This window comes from Acipenser ruthenus, chromosome 2, assembly GCF_902713425.1.
Source record: "Acipenser ruthenus chromosome 2, fAciRut3.2 maternal haplotype, whole genome shotgun sequence".
NCBI lineage: Eukaryota > Metazoa > Chordata > Actinopteri > Acipenseriformes > Acipenseridae > Acipenser > Acipenser ruthenus.
Window position 1 is genome coordinate 116,467,175 of NC_081190.1, and position 19,706 is coordinate 116,486,880.

At 38.4% G+C, this 19,706-nt stretch overlaps 1 protein-coding gene across 1 annotated transcript in view; it reads left to right on the forward strand.

The window, feature by feature from the left end:
- Positions 1-7,316: 7,316 nt before the first annotated feature.
- The window catches only part of LOC117409425 (protocadherin Fat 4-like), a 150,766-nt gene continuing 138,376 nt past the window's right edge, over positions 7,317-19,706 (forward strand). The window contains exon 1 of the mRNA XM_034015450.3: positions 7,317-12,962. Coding sequence (XP_033871341.3) covers positions 7,854-12,962 — 5,109 coding nt within the window. The 5' untranslated portion in view covers positions 7,317-7,853. The remainder of the gene's footprint in view (positions 12,963-19,706) is intronic.

A 19,706-nucleotide genomic window follows, 5' to 3' on the forward strand; every position in this document is an offset into this window, starting at 1 on the left:
CTAACACTGATAATATCCTAACACTGATAATATCCTAACACTGATAATACCCTAAGATAATATCCTAACACTGATAATACCCTAACACTGATAATATCCTAACACTGATAATATCCTAACACTGATAATACCCTAAGATAATACCCTAACACTGATAATATCCTAACACTGATAATACCCTAAGATAATATCCTAACACTGATAATACCCTAACACTGATAATACCCTAACACTGATAATACCCTAAGATAATACCCTAACACTGATAATATCCTAACACTGATAATACCCTAACACTGATAATATCCTAACACTGATAATACCCTAAGATAATACCCTAACACTGATAATATCCTAACACTGATAATACCCTATCACTGATAATATCCTAACACTGATAATATCCTAACACTGATTATATCCTAAGATAATATCCTAACACCGATAATATCCTAACACTGATAATATCCTAACACTGATAATATCCTAACACTGATAATACCCTAACACTGATAATATCCTAACACTGATAATACCCTAAGATAATATCCTAACACTGATAATATCCTAACACTGATAATATCCTAACACTGATAATATCCTAACACTGATAATATCCTAACACTGATAATACCCTAACACTGATAATACCCTAACACTGATAATACCCTAAGATAATACCCTAACACTGATAATATCCTAACACTGATAATACCCTAACACTGATAATACCCTAAGATAATACCCTAACACTGATAATATCCTAACACTGATAATACCCTAACACTGATAATATCCTAACACTGATAATACCCTAAGATAATATCCTAACACTGATAATATCCTAACACTGATAATATCCTAACACTGATAATACACTAACACTGATAATATCCTAACACTGATAATACCCTAACACTGATAATACCCTAACACTGATAATATCCTAACACTGATAATACCCTAACACTGATAATACCCTAACACTGATAATACCCTAACACTGATAATACCCTAACACTGACAATATCCTAACACTGATTATATCCTAACACTGATAATATCCTAACACTGATAATATCCTAACACTGATAATACCCTAACACTGATAATATCCTAACACTGATAATATCCTAACACTGATAATATCCTAACACTGATAATACCCTAACACTGATAATATCCTAACACTGATTATATCCTAACACTGATAATATCCTAACACTGATAATATCCTAACACTGATAATATCCTAACACTGATAATACCCTAACACTGATAATATCCTAACACTGATAATACCCTAACACTGATAATACCCTAACACTGATAATACCCTAACACTGATAATACCCTAACACTGATAATATCCTAACACTGATAATATCCTAACACTGATAATATCCTAACACTGATAATATCCTAACACTGATAATACCCTAACACTGATAATATCCTAACACTGATAATATCCTAACACTGATAATATCCTAACACTGATAATACCCTAACACTGATAATACCCTAACACTGATAATACCCTAACACTGATAATATCCTAACACTGATTATATCCTAACACTGATAATATCCTAACACTGATAATACCCTAACACTGATAATACACTAACACTGATAATACACTAACACTGATAATATCCTAACACTGATAATACACTAACACTGATAATACACTAACACTGATAATATCCTAACACTGATAATATCCTAACACTGATAATACACTAACACTGATAATATCCTAACACTGATAATACACTAACACTGATAATATCCTAACACTGATAATATCCTAACACTGATAATATCCTAACACTGATAATACCCTAACACTGATAATACACTAACACTGATAATACCCTAACACTGATAATACCCTAACACTGATAATACCCTAACACTGATAATATCCTAACACTGATAATATCCTAACACTGATAATACACTAACACTGATAATACCCTAACACTGATAATACCCTAACACTGATAATACCCTAACACTGATAATACCCTAACACTGATAATATCCTAACACTGATAATATCCTAACACTGATAATACACTAACACTGATAATATCCTAACACTGATAATACCCTAACACTGATAATATCCTAACACTGATAATACACTAACACTGATAATATCCTAACACTGATAATATCCTAACACTGATAATACCCTAACACTGATAATACCCTAACACTGATAATACCCTAACACTGATAATACCCTGACACTGATAATACACTAACACTGATAATATCCTTCACATTTAGATCATTGTAGCTAACAGTGCCAGTAATTCTGTTTTTATTCTCCCTCGTTTCATCAGGTACTGCTATTATCTTAATTATGTTTTTTTTTTTAAATGGTTGATTTAAGATAAGATTCCTAGCTTTTTTTTTGCATGGAGGCTGATCTTTTTCGAACTCCGCAACCACCAGTTTTGGGGTGCTGTTCAGCAGTCTTTCTCAGTTATATTCTGTGTGCATGATTCATCCTGTAGTTTTGGGGTGCTGTTCAGCAGTCTTTCTCAGTTATATTCTGTGTGCATGATTCATCCTGTAGTTTTGGGGTGCTGTTCAGCAGTCTTTCTCAGTTATATTCTGTGTGCATGATTCATCCTGTAGTTTTGGGGTACTGTTCAGCAGTCTTTCTCAGTTATATTCTGTGTGCATGATTCATCCTGTAGTTTTGGGGTACTGTTCAGCAGTCTTTCTCAGTTATAATCTGTGTGCATGATTCATCCTGTAGTTTTGGGGTACTGTTCAGCAGTCTTTCTCAGTTATATTCTGTGTGCATGATTCATCCTGTAGTTTTGGGGTGCTGTTCAGCAGTCTTTCTCAGTTATATTCTGTGTGCATGATTCATCCTGTAGTTTTGGGGTGCTGTTCAGCAGTCTTTCTCAGTTAGCTTCTGTGTGCATGATTCATCCTGTAGTTTTGGGGTACACTTCAGCAGTCTCACTCGTTTATATTCTGTGTGGAAGCTGTTGACAGGTGCTGCTGGGTACCAAAATAAACAACAGCAAATTAACATGCCTGTGTTTCTGATGGGAGAAAAAGCTTCTGTGCATTTCTGCCGAATCCTGGAGGCACTGGTGATTAAACTTGTTAGCTTGTGATTAAAAAGAGTGTAGTATTGGAAGTAAAGATACAGGCAAAATGCAATTCAAAGAGGTGAGTAGAGAAGCTTCTTCTTGCATATAGTCATATACGGTTTCATACATCCTAACATTCTGAGAATAAAATATTGTTAAATAGTGAGCATGGGAGAAGCAGCCAGGCTCGTACGACGGCTAGGAATTTTGTCCCCTCTAGGTTTAACTGACCAAGAGAGAGATGAAAGCAAGCCTAGGGAAATGTTATTGTTGCACATGTCAAGAGAAAAAGGTTGCTCCTCAGTAGTTTGGGCAGTATGGAGGTCTGCTTATCTGTAACTGCATTCTCTTACCTGGTGCAGCCAGGGCCAGAGATAATTGTTCATTACAAATGGAATTTACCTAATAAATACATTTTTCCCAAGGATTTCTTTGATTTATTTCTTTTTTGGATTTCACTACTGTTGTTTTGATTTATTATAAATACATCTGAAGTAAAAGCCCTTTTCTAATCGCAGTACTCTATCTCTTCTTTCATTTCATTAGTTTGAAAACAAAACAGCCTTAGGCCCATCCAAAAAGCAATAGTCTCTCGAGCTACCTTTACTACTCCGAGTAGACGTTCTCCACCTTGTGGTTAGCTGCTTGAGAATATGTTACTATGGTAACCTCATTGAACAATAAAGTAAAGGCTAATGTTTTTGAAATAGTAAATGCAGTCAAACATTTGTCTAATGCTCAAGGGACAAGCATGTGATAGGACTGAGGATGGAGGTCACACCCCTGACACCCAGGTCACCCGACTTACACCCCAGGGCTTCTGGGTATAGAGACACACATTTCCTGTACACATGAAACACTCTTCACTTCTAGAAATGCTTTACTAACACTATTGCTGACTATTTTTAAAATGCATAATGTTTTCTAAGTGAAAACAGCTTTGTGCTATTCCCTCTGTATCACTGCTTTGGGCTGTACTGGTATGTTGCTGGTGCTCCATTACCTGCCAAGACATTCTTTGACTTTAATGGATAGTGCACCTGACACAACAGTGGCTATATTAGGCAATGACAGCACTTTCATTTACAGCTGAAACATATCCACTGTATCTTAAGCATGGTGAACTCTTAATACAGTCTTCATAGGATATTTGAAGGCCTTAACGATATCCAGTGCTTTGCTGTTTCTCTCAAATTCACTTTTGAAGAATGATGTTCATTAAGTATGCCGATTCATCTCCTTTGCTTTCGTTATCAGCAACGCCTTTTGCAGATCCTTCGGCTTTCAAATACCTGACACATGGCTCTGCTAGAAAGCATTGTGAGTGGATGATCTGTAGATCTCAAAGGAGGCTCTGTGACCTTGCTGTTAGAAGACATGACACATGGCTCTGCTAGAAAGCATTGTGAGTGGATGATCTGTAGATCTCAAAGGAGGCTCTGTGACCTTGCTGTTAGAAGACATGACACATGGCTCAGCTGGAAAGTGGATGTTCTGTAGATTATTATTATTATTATTATTTATTTCTTAGCAGACGCCCTTATCCAGGGCGACTTACAATTGTTACAAGATATCACATTATTTTTACATACAATTACCCATTTATACAGTTGGGTTTTTACTGGCGCAATTTAGGTAAAGTACCTTGCTCAAGGGTACAGCAGCAGTGGCCCCTACCAGGGATTGAACCCACAACCCTCCGGTCAAGAGTCCAGAGCCCTAACCACTACGCCACACTGCTGCCCTAGATCTCGAAGGAGTGCTGTGCTAGAAGATCAGTACATTACATGTGGGCAGGCACATTACATGTGCTAGAAGATCAGTACATTACATGTGGGCAGGCAGGCTGTCCTTCATTACTTCACCCTTTTAAGACTACAACAATGCAGTTTTAGTTCAGTCTTGATGATCACTGTGGTACAAGTATAAAATCCACCAGTACTGGCCAACTCTTTGTGGTGTGAGTCAAGCTCTGCTTTAGCTCTCATGCAGATCCTGTGGATCACGATCAGCTTACAATCCCAGTATACAGCCCACCAATAGAAGGCACACTTCTCACTAAAGACTAAACTGTTTACTGTTGAGTGAACTGCTCTCACTCACTGAATTGTGTTCAAGCAAACATAAAAAATGTATTGAACATGTATCTTCCATTGTAGTAAGCAAATAAGCCAACTGAAATGCAATGTACTGTATATCATGCCATTATAAATTGTGTCAAAAAGAATAAGAATACAACTCTTTTGTTATTCCCCCCCCCCCCCCCCCCCCCCACCAATTTCAGAATCGAAACGCTTGATGTGAAAGCATTAGGTGCAACATGACTTTATGTTAGTTACCTAACCAAGAAGGGTTCACCAGCAATTACTCAAATCTATGATAACAGCACACCAACAAACAAACCACCAGTTTGTTTTAAAATACCACAAATGATATTACTTAAGCTGTTCTATTTTGATTTATTTATTTTTAAAATTAGAAGCTATGTTTCCCCTTTCAAAAACCAAGTCATAGCAGCACAGACAGGAGTTCATGCTGTTACAAACTTGTCTAGTCTCTGTGCAAAAATACATTTTACCACCAGGTGGCGCTCATACATACCAACAGGTGGAGCTAATACAGCTGTGGACAAAAGTTTTCACCTAGAATTTTAGGGTTCGGTATGAAATGATGTTCATATAGTTTTAAAAGAAAGCTATATGAACATAATTTAGATCTTTTATTAACATCATGCAATCAAAGAAACTACAAAATGAGATCGCAAAAGTCTACCAGAAGCCATAACAGTAGTACAGTATTTCATGTTAGATTTCAAAATGTCAATTCTTTTTTATTTTTGTCGGTATATGGAAAACTAGAAAGCGGTGTGTAATTCAATATGTTAACGTAACATTTTTCAGCAGGTTCCGTTCGACTTTATGAAGCAAACTGACTTTATTTAATAGGGCAATGCAAAAATTGTGTTTTTTTTCTAACACCAGTATAACTCGTTTTTTCTTTCTTTTTTTACTGTACAGTTAAATGGAAAGTATTTGTTATACTGTACAGTAGTTGTGTGTTTTCAATATTAGAATTCATGAAGTAAGCATAAGAAAAATGCTGCAGTTAAAATAATCAATAGTTATCTCACAAACTACCACAAGAGAGCAATGTTTACCTATAAATTACACTGCGATGCGCAATCACTGCAGTCTCACAAACTGCCACAAGAGGGCAATGTTTACCTATAAATTACACCGCGATGCGCAATCACTACAGCCGAGCATGCATGGGTTTCAGTATTGTAGTTACTGTTTAAAGAATGGAGTAACGTTTGAAACATTTTTATTTGTATGCCATTTTATTAACTGCAGCCGTAACAAAGTTGGTTTAAAATAGGGAGTCGTATATGCTTCTGGTGTGTACTTTTTTTGTATCATTGGTTAAAAAAATATGTTATAAATCTGAATTGATATTCCTTCAACCAAGATAAAACAATAATAGCATCTTCTGCACACAAACGTATTTGACATGATATATTTAAATAACAGCATCTTACATATCTATAATCAGAAAGTTTTGACACAGAATGTACAGAACTTGTGAATTTATAAAGTAATGACAATGTTGAATCAACTGCTGTCTTTTGTAAAGGGTAACCTAATCAGTGAAATACACATAACTAAATGCATGATCAAAGCACACACTACACGCTTGTAAAGCAATGGATTCATCCAGACTTGTCAGAAATATAACATGCTCATTTCACGCTGGCAAAAAAAAAAAAGCTAAACAAAATCTTATTTTAAAACAATAGCTAATGTCTGCAACCTTGATAGCAGTGCTCTGTTCTGAAACAGTTCATATTAAAAATTGGACTTTACGCATTCCAAGACCAGCGGAGTGCTCACCCCCTTGAGTCATTATTATAACAGCTAAGAGTCCCGGAGCCAGACATAACTCCTCCCAATCTACCGCTGAGTGCCTGTCACTTTTTCTGATTGGCATTGGAAGCATCAATTCACAGAAAGAAGCGAGGCCTTTGGAGCTCGGAATGTGCATCAAGTGGGCGGGGCGTGTTAAACTAACCAATAACGAGCCTGTTGGGGGACTTCGCAAACCTGAGCATTGTTGGGCTGAGCTGCAGCACAACTCTGCCTGAATGAGAAGCATCTGCTCCGTTATACTGTAGCACAGAGCAACCCACTGAGGTCTTGTGAAAACTTGACAGTTGCAAGTGCAACTACACTGAACACGGATACTTTTTTTTTCAGGAATGTTTTAAAATCAAATAAAATAAACAGTATAGGCCACTCAAGTGCCGTTTTTGTGGATTTCAAAACAAAAGGAGTGTTCCGAAGTAATACAAACTTTGAAATAGCAATTCCTGCAAATTGTCCGAGGAACATTTGCTTTTGGGATTTTTTTAAAAAAAGGTGATACGTAGAGGATATATCTGCCATACTACCTGATGATTTTTTTTGGAATATAGTGCTTTGTTCGACCTGGAGGCGGACAGCAGTGTGCTGACAAGACCATACTGTACATTTCAAATCTTTTTCTGGAGTCGAGGGACAGATGTTGGTGTAAAATAAAACGAAAGAATAAACTGGCTATTGTATTTTACACATCACGTAATAAAGACTGTTGGGCCAATATAAACAGTATGCCTTGCTGGATATAATTGCGCAAAGTTGATGAGTTGTGGTAAAGAACGTTGTCTTGGAAAAGCGGATTGTCACTTTTACCATGGCGCTCTCGGGTAGACGTTTTCACAGTTTTTATATGGTGCTGTTAATATTCTGGACTTTAGGCTGGAAAAATGCTGCATCGAATCAACTTCGCCAAGAGTTTCAGGTGCTGGAACAGCAGCCTATTGGCACCAGTGTGGGCAGTATAGTAACCAGACCTAGTTTTACTTACAGATTTAGTGAACACCATCAACTATTTGCCATCAACGGGACAACAGGTGAGATTTATACCACCACGGTTATTGACAGAGAACTTCTGCAAAGTGATGTAATCAACTTGGTGGTCCTGTCTAGTCAACCTACATACCCGACAGAAGTAAGGATTGTGGTAGTGGATATTAATGACAACGCTCCTGTGTTTCCTGATCCGTCTATTGTAGTGTCTTTCAAAGAAGATGCAAGCAGTGGTAGGCAAGTTATCCTGGATACTGCCACTGATTCGGATATTGGAAGCAATGGAGTAGATCATGCAACTTATCAAATAGTGAAGGGCAACGGAGATGAGAAATTCCGTTTGGATATTACAGTCAATCCGAGTGGAGAAGGGGCATTTTTGCATTTGGTTTCAACCGGAGGTCTGGATAGAGAATCAACCCCGTTTTACCAGCTTTTGGTTAAAGTGGAGGATAAAGGAACGCCTAAAAAATACGGGTTCTTGCAAGTAAATGTGACTATTCAAGATATCAATGACAACCCGCCTGTTTTTGATGAAAATCATTATCAAGCAAGTGTTTTTGAAGATGCAGCAGTTGGAGCTAGCATTCTGCAGTTAACTGCAAAAGACCAGGACGAGGGAGCGAATGGAGATGTCAGGTATTACTTGAACGAGGGGACGCCTTTTCAAATTGACCCTAAAGCAGGTACGATTACCATAAAAGACACTTTGGATTATGAAAGCAAAAAGCAATACTCGTTAACAATTCATGCTGTGGACAATGGAGTGCCATCCCTTTCAGGTAGGTCAGAGGCAACCATTAAACTATTGGATGTTAATGATAATGACCCAGTGATTAAGTTCAGATATTTCCCAACTAGTTCCAGCGTTGCGTCAGTAGATGAGAATGCTCAGGTTGGCACTGTAGTGGCCCTATTGACAGTCTCAGATTCGGACTCCTCTTCTGCTAATGGGAACGTTTCAGTTTCAATTCTAGCTGGGAATGAACAAAGACACTTTGAGGTTCACGCCTCCCCAGTTCCAAATTTAAGTTTAATTAGAGTGGCCAGTGTTTTGGACAGAGAACGCATTTCTTCCTACAACCTGACTGTCTCAGTGTCAGACAATGGCTCACCAGTGGCAAGGTCTTCCTTTGCTAGTTTGGTTATATTTGTAAATGACATTAATGATCATCCTCCTGTTTTCCAAGAGAGTTTGTACAAAGTTGACATCAGTGAAGATGTACCCAAAGGCAGCTACGTTAAAGGTGTTTCAGCAACAGATGGTGACTCTGGGCAAAATGCCAACCTGCACTACACTATAGTGTCTGGAAACAGTTTGGGGTGGTTTGCCGTCAGTGAAAACAGTGGTTTGGTGACCAGTGCTGGCTCATTGGATAGAGAGATTGCATCTGAAATTGTATTGAACATCAGTGCCAAAGATCAAGGTGTTCAGCCCAAAATCTCCTACGCTAAGCTCATAGTAAGCATAACTGATGTAAACGACCAGGTTCCTACTTTTACACAAAGTTTGTATCACGTCTCCATAATAGAAAATTCACCTCCTGGCAGTGAAATATTAGTGCTGTCAGCTACAGACAATGATTTAGGAGTCAACGGCACCGTGCGTTTTTCTCTGGATGCTGAAACCCCAGCCCAGTTTCAGAATCGTTTCCGTCTAGATCCAGTTTCTGGGAGATTAACAACAGCAACAGAATTAGACAGAGAAGAGAAAGAAACATACCTGCTATTCATCCAAGCAACAGATTTGGGCACCCCTCCGCTTTCCTCACTAACTAAAGTGAACATAACTTTAAAAGATATAAATGATAATAGACCTGTTTTCTACCCAGTCCAGTATTTTGCTAACATTAAGGAAAATGAACCACCAGGCTCTTATGTCACCACTGTCTCAGCAACAGACCCTGACCTGGGGAAGAATGGGACTGTTAGATATGTGATCACAGCAGGGGACACTTTTAAATTCCAGATAAAAAGTAACACTGGTGTGATCTCTACTAGAGTTTCACTTGACAGAGAAGAGAAAACAGCATACCAGCTGCAAGTGACTGCAGCTGATGGTGAGAACCTTCGCTCTCAAAGCCAGGCAATAGTCACAATTACTGTCATAGATACGCAGGACAATCCCCCTTCCTTCAGCCAGAGTGTCTACAGTTTTGTTATCTTTGAAAATGTTGGACTGGGCTCCACTATTGGCACTGTTTCTGCCTCCACACTTGACCTGAACACTAACATTTCTTACTTAATCACATCAGGGGACCAAAGAGGCCTTTTTACAGTTAACAGGGTCACAGGTCAAATCAGTGCAACTAGCCCTATAGATAGAGAAGAACAAGCATTTTATCAGCTAAAGGTAATTGCGAGAGGCGGAGAAGTGACTGGAGAAACTACTGTCAACATTACTGTGAAGGATTTGAATGATAACGCACCACGCTTCCCTCATGCTGTGGAACATGTCAATGCCGTTGAGAACTGGGGAGCTGGGCATACCATACTTCAAGCTAAAGCTGTTGATCCTGATGAAGGCCCAAATGGTATGGTACTGTACAGCCTTAAACAAAATCCAAAATCACTTTTCCAGATTAATGAAAAGCATGGACAGATAACTTTAACTGGACCGCTTGAAATAACTACAAGTTCATATCAAATTGAGGTTACAGCATCTGATATGGGCGTCCCTCAGCGCACGTCCAGCCTGATTGTGGCTGTTAATGTACATGATGTAAATGATAACCCACCAGTGTTTGATCAGCTTTCATATGAAGTCACCATTTTAGAATCGGAGCCAGTGAATACTAGATTCTGTAAAGTACAAGCCACTGACAAAGACTTTGGTTTAAATGGAGAGATTACGTATGATATCCTTGGAGGAAATGTAATAAATACATTTGGCATTTTTCCAGATGGGCAGTTGTACATTAAAGCAGACTTAGATAGGGAAGCCCAGGACAGATACAGTTTGCTTGTGGTTGCAGCAGACAGAGCTGTGGAGCCACTCAGTGCTACTGTCAATGTAACTGTGCTCTTAGAAGATGTGAATGACAACCGACCCCTGTTTAACAGTACAAACTATGTATTTGATTTTGAGGAAGAACAAAAGGGAGGGTCACTGGTTGGAAGGGTCTATGCTGAGGACAGAGATATTGGACCTAATGGTGAAGTAAGTTATGCCTTTGAAACACCACAGCAACATTTTGAGTTAAACGCCATTACTGGGGAATTAACGAGCACGCAACAGTTTGACAGAGAGGCGCTAATGAGGCGGATAGGAGCTGCTGTGTTCAGCTTTACAGTGGTGTCTTCAGATCAAGGATTGCCCAAACCTCTAAAAGATCAGGCTAAAGTCCAGATTTATATCAGAGATATTAATGACAATCCACCCAAATTTACCAAAGACTTGTATCAAGCAACCATATCAGAATCAGCCCACAATATGATGCAGGTCCTGAGAGTCTCTGCCTCAGACGTGGATGACAGTAAAAACGGGTTGATCAGCTACTCTATCAGTGAAGGGAATGAGGAAAACCAGTTTGCAATGGACAGCAGCACAGGGCAAGTTACACTGGTAGGAAAGCTTGACCATGAAGCTACTGCTTCTTACTCCCTGACAATTTCAGCTGTAGATTCTGGAAGTACAGCACTTTCTTCATCTTGTATTTTAAGCATCAACGTGCTCGATGAAAATGACAACTCTCCATCATTCCCCAAATCTGCTTTGATTGTGGACGTCTTGGAGAATATGAGAATAGGAGAACTAGTAGCATCCGTGACTGCGACTGATTCTGATTCAGGTGATAACGCTGAAATAATTTACAGCATCACAGCAACAAACAACCACGGGACATTCAGCATCAGCCCCAACACCGGAAGCATTTTCCTTGCAAAAAAGTTGGATTTCGAAACACAGCCTCTCTATAAACTAAACATAACGGCAAAGGACAATGGGAGACCCCCAAGGTCATCCTCAATGCCAGTAATTATACATGTCAGAGATTTTAATGACAATCCTCCAAGTTTCACCCCGGGTGATATTTTTAAATCCATTGCGGAAAACATACCTGTTGGCATCTCAGTAATGACGGTGACTGCTCATGATACCGATGCAGACATTAATGGCCAGCTGGAATATTCCATTGTGCAACAAACACCAAGGGGAAACCATTTTGCTGTAGACTCTGCAAGTGGAACAATATATACAAGGGCAGAGATTGATCGTGAATTTACCAATCTCTTTGAATTGACTATCAAAGCCACTGATCTGGCTGTTCCTGTAGAATTTAGACGCTATGCCTTAAAGAATGTGACTATTTGGGTAACAGATCAAAATGATAATGTTCCAACATTTATATCCCAAAATGCACTTGTTGCTGAACCAACCGTTATGATTGGCTCAATCCTGACCACAATCGTGGCTTTCGACCCAGACGAAGGAGCTAATGGAGAAGTTGAATATGAACTGGTGAGTGGGGATCCCAACACTTTTATAATGGACCGCTACAGTGGAGACATCAGGGTTGCTTCTTCCCTGGTACCTTCTAAACTAATATACAGTCTCATTGTGTCAGCCACTGACCTTGGGACGGAAAAGAGAACATCAAGCACAGAGCTGACCGTTATCCTAAAGGGTTCTGACGGGCCAGTCTTTTCACAGCAAAAATACATAACTATTGTTCGAGAAGGGGAGCCAGTGGGGACCAATGTCATTTCACTGGATGCCTCAAGTCCCACAGGCTCTGAAGCCTTAGTGGAATTTTTCATAGTGTCAGTGCGCTGTGATGGAAAACCTGTTGGTCGGCTTTTCACCATTGGACGCCACACTGGTGTCATCCAAACTGCTGCTGTCCTGGACAGGGAGAGAGGCTCCAACCTGTACCTTGTGGATGTGTATGCTATGGAGAAAGATGCAAGCTTGCCCAAGACGCAGAGAGCCGAGGTATGTGATTTCTAAATGATTTATTAAATATTATTACAACAACTTAGGTGTCGGAATGGCCCCAAAACATCATATAAGATGCTAGAATGTGTTGATTACAATAAGGTTTATGAAACTGCTCTAGGCTGTTCGTAAAGAAGCCAATTTGATGCAGAACAGTTTCAGAAATATACAACTTTAGTTAATTCCTCAAAACATTCTTAAATTACTTTAAATTCTAAAAGAAAACAAAAAAAAACATAAATATACTGACTCAGGAGTTCATTCTAATGAATTGCTTTCTGTAACCAAGCAAGCAGTAAAATAAGATACATTGTTGTCAGAATGGGCCAAGTACAGGACGACTCCCCACGCCACCTCCTTTAGGGGCTGAGATTTCTGTGTAACAGGGTAAGTGAACTGGTCCTTGGCAGAACTTCAGCACTTTTTTTTGTATATGTATCTGTCAGTGAATTCTGTGGCTAAGAAGAAGGATGCAGTATCATCCTGTGCTGACCATGAGCGCATTTTTCTGTGCTTAAAACCCCAATTTTTTTTTTTTAATTAAACTTAGTAAATTGTGTATGTGAGTAATTTGTAACATTCATGGAATGTTATGGTGCCAGTTAAGCAAGCAAAATGCATAAGAAAGGGCTGATAAAAAGCTACCATAATATGAAAGGTAGAAAACAATAGATTAGAGAAACGCTCTGCTTAAGCCTTTGAACAGTTACTTGGTCATTTCCTGTCCACTGGTTTGGCTCTACAGGGGATTAGTGACCATAAAATTGAGTTACCTTTTAAGGCTTCCAGATTTAGGCTTTTCCTTTAAACACTTCAATGCTGAAACATAAGATGTACTTTTCCAAATCCATTATAGAATGCACCTCTTCAGCCTCTTTTTCATTTTCCCTTGTGGGTATAAAATGAGTGCCATGAACTTGAACATTGAAATCCTACACCTAGTTTGGGTGGCTGAGAGCCCCAACCACTCGTTAAATCAAAAACAAATGTTGCTAAAAAATTCAGTTGGAAGCTAATATGTAATGTTATTATAGGTTTGATGTTTTGAGTTTGTTAAAAGTATATTTTTTTCCGAGCGCAAGTAATATTAATTTGCAGTGCTTCCCTGAGAAGTCTGTTTTACAGTAATATTAATTTGCAGTGCTTCCCTGAGAAGTCTGTTTCACAGTATCAAGTAATATTAATTTGCAGTGCTTCCCTGAGAAGTCTGTTTCACAGTATCAAGTAATATTAATTTGCAGTGCTTCTCTGAGAAGTCTGTTTTACAGTAATATTAATTTGCAGTGCTTCCCTGAGAAGTCTATTTCACAGTATCAAGTAATATTAATTTGCAGTGCTTCCCTGAGAAGTCTGTTTTACAGTAATATTAATTTGCAGTGCTTCCCTGAGAAGTCTGTTTTACAGTAATATTAATTTGCAGTGCTTCCCTGAGAAGTCTGTTTTACAGTAATATTAATTTGCAGTGCTTCCCTGAGAAGTCTGTTTTACAGTAATATTAATTTGCAGTGCTTCCCTGAGAAGTCTGTTTCACAGTAATATTAATTTGCAGTGCTTCCCTGAGAAGTCTGTTTCACAGTATCAAGTAATATTAATTTGCAGTGCTTCTCTGAGAAGTCTGTTTCACAGTAATATTAATTTGCAGTGCTTCCCTGAGAAGTCTGTTTTACAGTAATATTAATTTGCAGTGCTTCCCTGAGAAGTCTGTTTCACAGTATCAAGTAATATTAATTTGCAGTGCTTCTCTGAGAAGTCTGTTTCACAGTATCAAGTAATATTAATTTGCAGTGCTTCTCTGAGAAGTCTGTTTTACAGTAATATTAATTTGCAGTGCTTCCCTGAGAAGTCTGTTTCACAGTATCAAGTAATATTAATTTGCAGTGCTTCTCTGAGAAGTCTGTTTGACAGTAATATTAATTTGCAGTGCTTCCCTGAGAAGTCTGTTTTACAGTATCAAGTAATATTAATTTGCAGTGCTTCTCTGAGAAGTCTGTTTTACAGTAATATTAATTTGCAGTGCTTCCCTGAGAAGTCTGTTTTACAGTATCAAGTAATATTAATTTGCAGTACTTCCCTGAGAAGTCTGTTTTACAGTAATATTAATTTGCAGTGCTTCCCTGAGAAGTCTGTTTCACAGTATCAAGTAATATTAATTTGCAGTGCTTCTCTGAGAAGTCTGTTTCACAGTAATATTAATTTGCAGTGCTTCCCTGAGAAGTCTGTTTTACAGTAATATTAATTTGCAGTGCTTCCCTGAGAAGTCTGTTTCACAGTATCAAGTAATATTAATTTGCAGTGCTTCTCTGAGAAGTCTGTTTCACAGTATCAAGTAATATTAATTTGCAGTGCTTCTCTGAGAAGTCTGTTTTACAGTAATATTAATTTGCAGTGCTTCCCTGAGAAGTCTGTTTCACAGTATCAAGTAATATTAATTTGCAGTGCTTCTCTGAGAAGTCTGTTTGACAGTAATATTAATTTGCAGTGCTTCCCTGAGAAGTCTGTTTTACAGTATCAAGTAATATTAATTTGCAGTGCTTCTCTGAGAAGTCTGTTTTACAGTAATATTAATTTGCAGTGCTTCCCTGAGAAGTCTGTTTTACAGTATCAAGTAATATTAATTTGCAGTACTTCCCTGAGAAGTCTGTTTTACAGTAATATTAATTTGCAGTGCTTCCCTGAGAAGTCTGTTTTACAGTAATATTAATTTGCAGTGCTTCCCTGAGAAATCTGTTTTACAGTAATATTAATTTGCAGTGCTTCCCTGAGAAGTCTGTTTCACAGTAATATTAATTTGCAGTGCTTCCCTGAGAAGTCTGTTTTACAATATCAAGTAATATTAATTTGCAGTGCTTCTCTGAGAAGTCTGTTTCACAGTAATATTAATTTGCAGTGCTTCCCTGAGAAGTCTGTTTTACAATATCAAGTAATATTAATTTGCAGTGCTTCTCTGAGAAGTCTGTTTTACAGTAATATTAATTTGCAGTGCTTCCCTGAGAAGTCTGTTTCACAGTAATATTAATTTGCAGTGCTTCCCTGAGAAGTCTGTTTCACAGTATCAAGTAATATTAATTTGCAGTGCTTCCCTGAGAAGTCTGTTTTACAGTAATATTACTATTTCACAGTATCAAGTAATATTAACCACTTCAACACCATGACGTACGCACGTACGTCAATTGAAAACCCACTTACAGTACCATGCCGTACCTGCGTACGTCAAGTTTTCCATTCTATTCTATAATCGGTTTCCCAGTCTAGCGTTTCAGGTTTCATTCTCTAAGGCAGTGCTAGTAGTGTGGAATGTGCAATGAAAGTCGGGGCAGGGTCAGGTGACATTTGTATCCAATTGCGTGTCATGCAGCGATTCCAATCTACCTGTGGGCGTTTAGAAGACTGAGATATATTGCAGGAAGCCATTCAACTTTTACAAGTGTATATAGTGTTTTAAATTATTATTTTTTGTTTTATTATTAGTTTTACTTGTTTAGTTATAGTTTATATAGTTTTTAGCAAAAGCTTAACATGGCAACGTACGTGGTCTTTCTATAATGAGCAACGGGAGTGAAGTTGGTTCGGAGGATTTCGATACCAGCGACAGTGATGCTGACTTATCACTCAGCGATGATGATGAAGAGGATGTGGAGCCAAGAACAATACAAACTGTACGAACAGAAGAGCATGCAGCTACTTTACAGGTAAGCCAGCTGCAAACGGGAAGCTGTTTGGTTTGAAATGGCAGTGCTGTGACAAAATACTATCAAAACACAGCACTGGGTACAGGCAATGCGGCAGCCAGATCCATCACAATGCCTGTGCAAAGTAGCTGTGTACATACCTTTGTGACTATCCCTCCAACACAAGGGAAGCAGAGACTGCATCAAAGGTGCAGGGTCTGCTACGAAAAATAAAAACAAAAGAAAAGACACAAGAAAAATGTGCCGTGGTTGCGAAGGCAACCCCGGGTTCTGTTGTATTGAACATTTCAATAAATGGCACAGAGGAAGTCGATAATGACACACGTTTTGACGTTGTTTGATTTTTATTTGATAATTACTGTTTACTGATTATTATTGTTATTAGCAGAGTTTTTGTTTTCATTGTTAAAAAAACAACAACATGTTTTTATCTATATTGAATACACAGCAGCATAAAGGGTTAATGAAAAACACAGTTTAGTTCATTTATTTGTGTTTTATTCATCATATCCAATTGGACACTTTTACAACCTATTTAGGTATGTTTAGGATCCATTTGGACACTGTTACAACCATTTTAGGTATGTTTAGGATCTAATTGGACACTTTTACAACCTTTTTAGGTATGTTTGGGATCCATTTGGACACTGTTACAACCGTTTTAGGTATGTTTTGGACCTAATTGGACAATTTTACAACCTTTTTAGGTATGTTTAGGATCTAATTGGACAATTTTACAACCTTTTTAGGTATGTTTGGGATCCATTTGGACACTGTTACAACCTTTTTAGGTATGTTTAGGATCTAATTGGACAATTTTACAACCTTTTTAGGTATGTTTGGGATCCATTTGGACACTGTTACAACCGTTTTAGGTATGTTTAGGATCTAATTGGACAATTTTACAACCTTTTTAGGTATTGTTGGGATCTAATTGGACAATTTTACAACCTTTTTAGGTATTTGTAGGATCTAATTGGACACATTTCCAACCTTGTAGGTATTTTTAGGATCTAATTGGACACATGTACAACCTTTTTAGGTATTTTTAGGGTCTAATTGGACAATTTTACAACCTTTTTAGGTATTTTTAGGATCTAATTGGACAATTTTACAACCTTTTTAGGTATTTTTAGGATCTAATTGGACACATTTACAACCTTTTTAGGTATTTTTAGGATCTAATTGGACAATTTTACAACCTTTTTAGGTATTTTTAGGTAATCAAGACATAATAAAATACTTTGGTGGTGGAGAAAAACTTCTAACTTGCTGTCTATCAGTAGCGTGCCATACAAAAGAGATTTAAACATGCCCAAACCTATCATCTGTATCTTTCATACATTAAAAAGCTGTCAATACATGTGTTCCCGACAAGAACACACATCAATACATGTGTGCAGTACAGGAACACACATCACACATCAATACATGTGTGCAGCACAGGAACACACATCAATACATGTGTGCAGCACAGGAACACACATCACACATCAATACATGTGTGCAGCACAGGAACACACATCAATACATGTGTGCAGCACAGGAACACACATTAATACATGTGTGTAGCACAGGAACACACATCACACATCAATACATGTGTGCAGCACAGGAACACACATCAATACATGTGTGCAGCACAGGAACACACATCAATACATGTGTGTAGCACAGGAACACACATTAATACATCTGTGTAGCACAGGAACACACATCACACATCAATATATGTGTGCAGCACAGGAACACACATCAATACATGTGTGCAGCACAGGAACACACATCACACATCAATACATGTGTGCAGCACAGGAACACACATCAATATATGTGTGTAGCACAGGAACACACATCAATACATGTGTGCAGCACAGGAACACACATCAATACATGTGTGTAGCACAGGAACACACATCACACATCAATACATGTGTGCAGCACAGGAACACACATCAATACATGTGTGCAGCACAGGAACACACATCAATACATGTGTGTAGCACAGGAACACACATTGATACATCTGTGTAGCACAGGAACACACATCACACATCAATATATGTGTGCAGCACAGGAACACACATCAATACATGTGTGCAGCACAGGAACACACATCACACATCAATACATGTGTGCAGCACAGGAACACACATTAATACATGTGTGTAGCACAGGAACACACATCACACATCAATACATGTGTGCAGCACAGGAACACACATCAATACATGTGTGCAGCACAGGAACACACATCAATACATGTGTGTAGCACAGGAACACACATTGATACATCTGTGTAGCACAGGAACACACATCACAGATCAATATATGTGTGCAGCACAGGAACACACATCAATACATGTGTGCAGCACAGGAACACACATCACACATCAATACATGTGTGCAGCACAGGAACACACATCAATACATGTGTGTAGCACAGGAACACACATCAATACATGTGTGCAGCACAGGAACACACATCAATACATGTGTGCAGCACAGGAACACACATCAATACATCTGTGTAGCACAGGAACACACATCAATACATGTGTGCAGCACAGGAACACACATCAATACATGTGTGCAGCACAGGAACACACATCAATACATCTGTGTAGCACAGGAACACACATCAATACATGTGTGTAGCGCAGGAACACACATCAATAAATACTTCCCTTCTGTTCTTATATCTAAAATTAGCATGCAAGTTCAAACCAACACAGTTGTTTATTTGCCCCTTTTGTTGAACCTCCAGCCAGAATGGTTCGGGTGTTTGTTTGGTGAAGGAGTGCAATCAGGTTTTTGATTTCTCCTGAACATTTGTTTTGCAGTGATTGCTAAATATGTGTTGTTTTCTTTAAGATAAGAATAACAAAGAGGTTTTGATGTAATCAGTGTGGCAGCAGTGTGGAGTAGTGGTTAGGGCTCTGGACTCTTGACCGTAGGGTCGTGGGTTCAATCTCTGGTTGGGGACACTGTTGCTGTACCCTTGAGCAAGGTACTTTACCTAGATTGCTCCATTAAAAACCCAACTGTATAA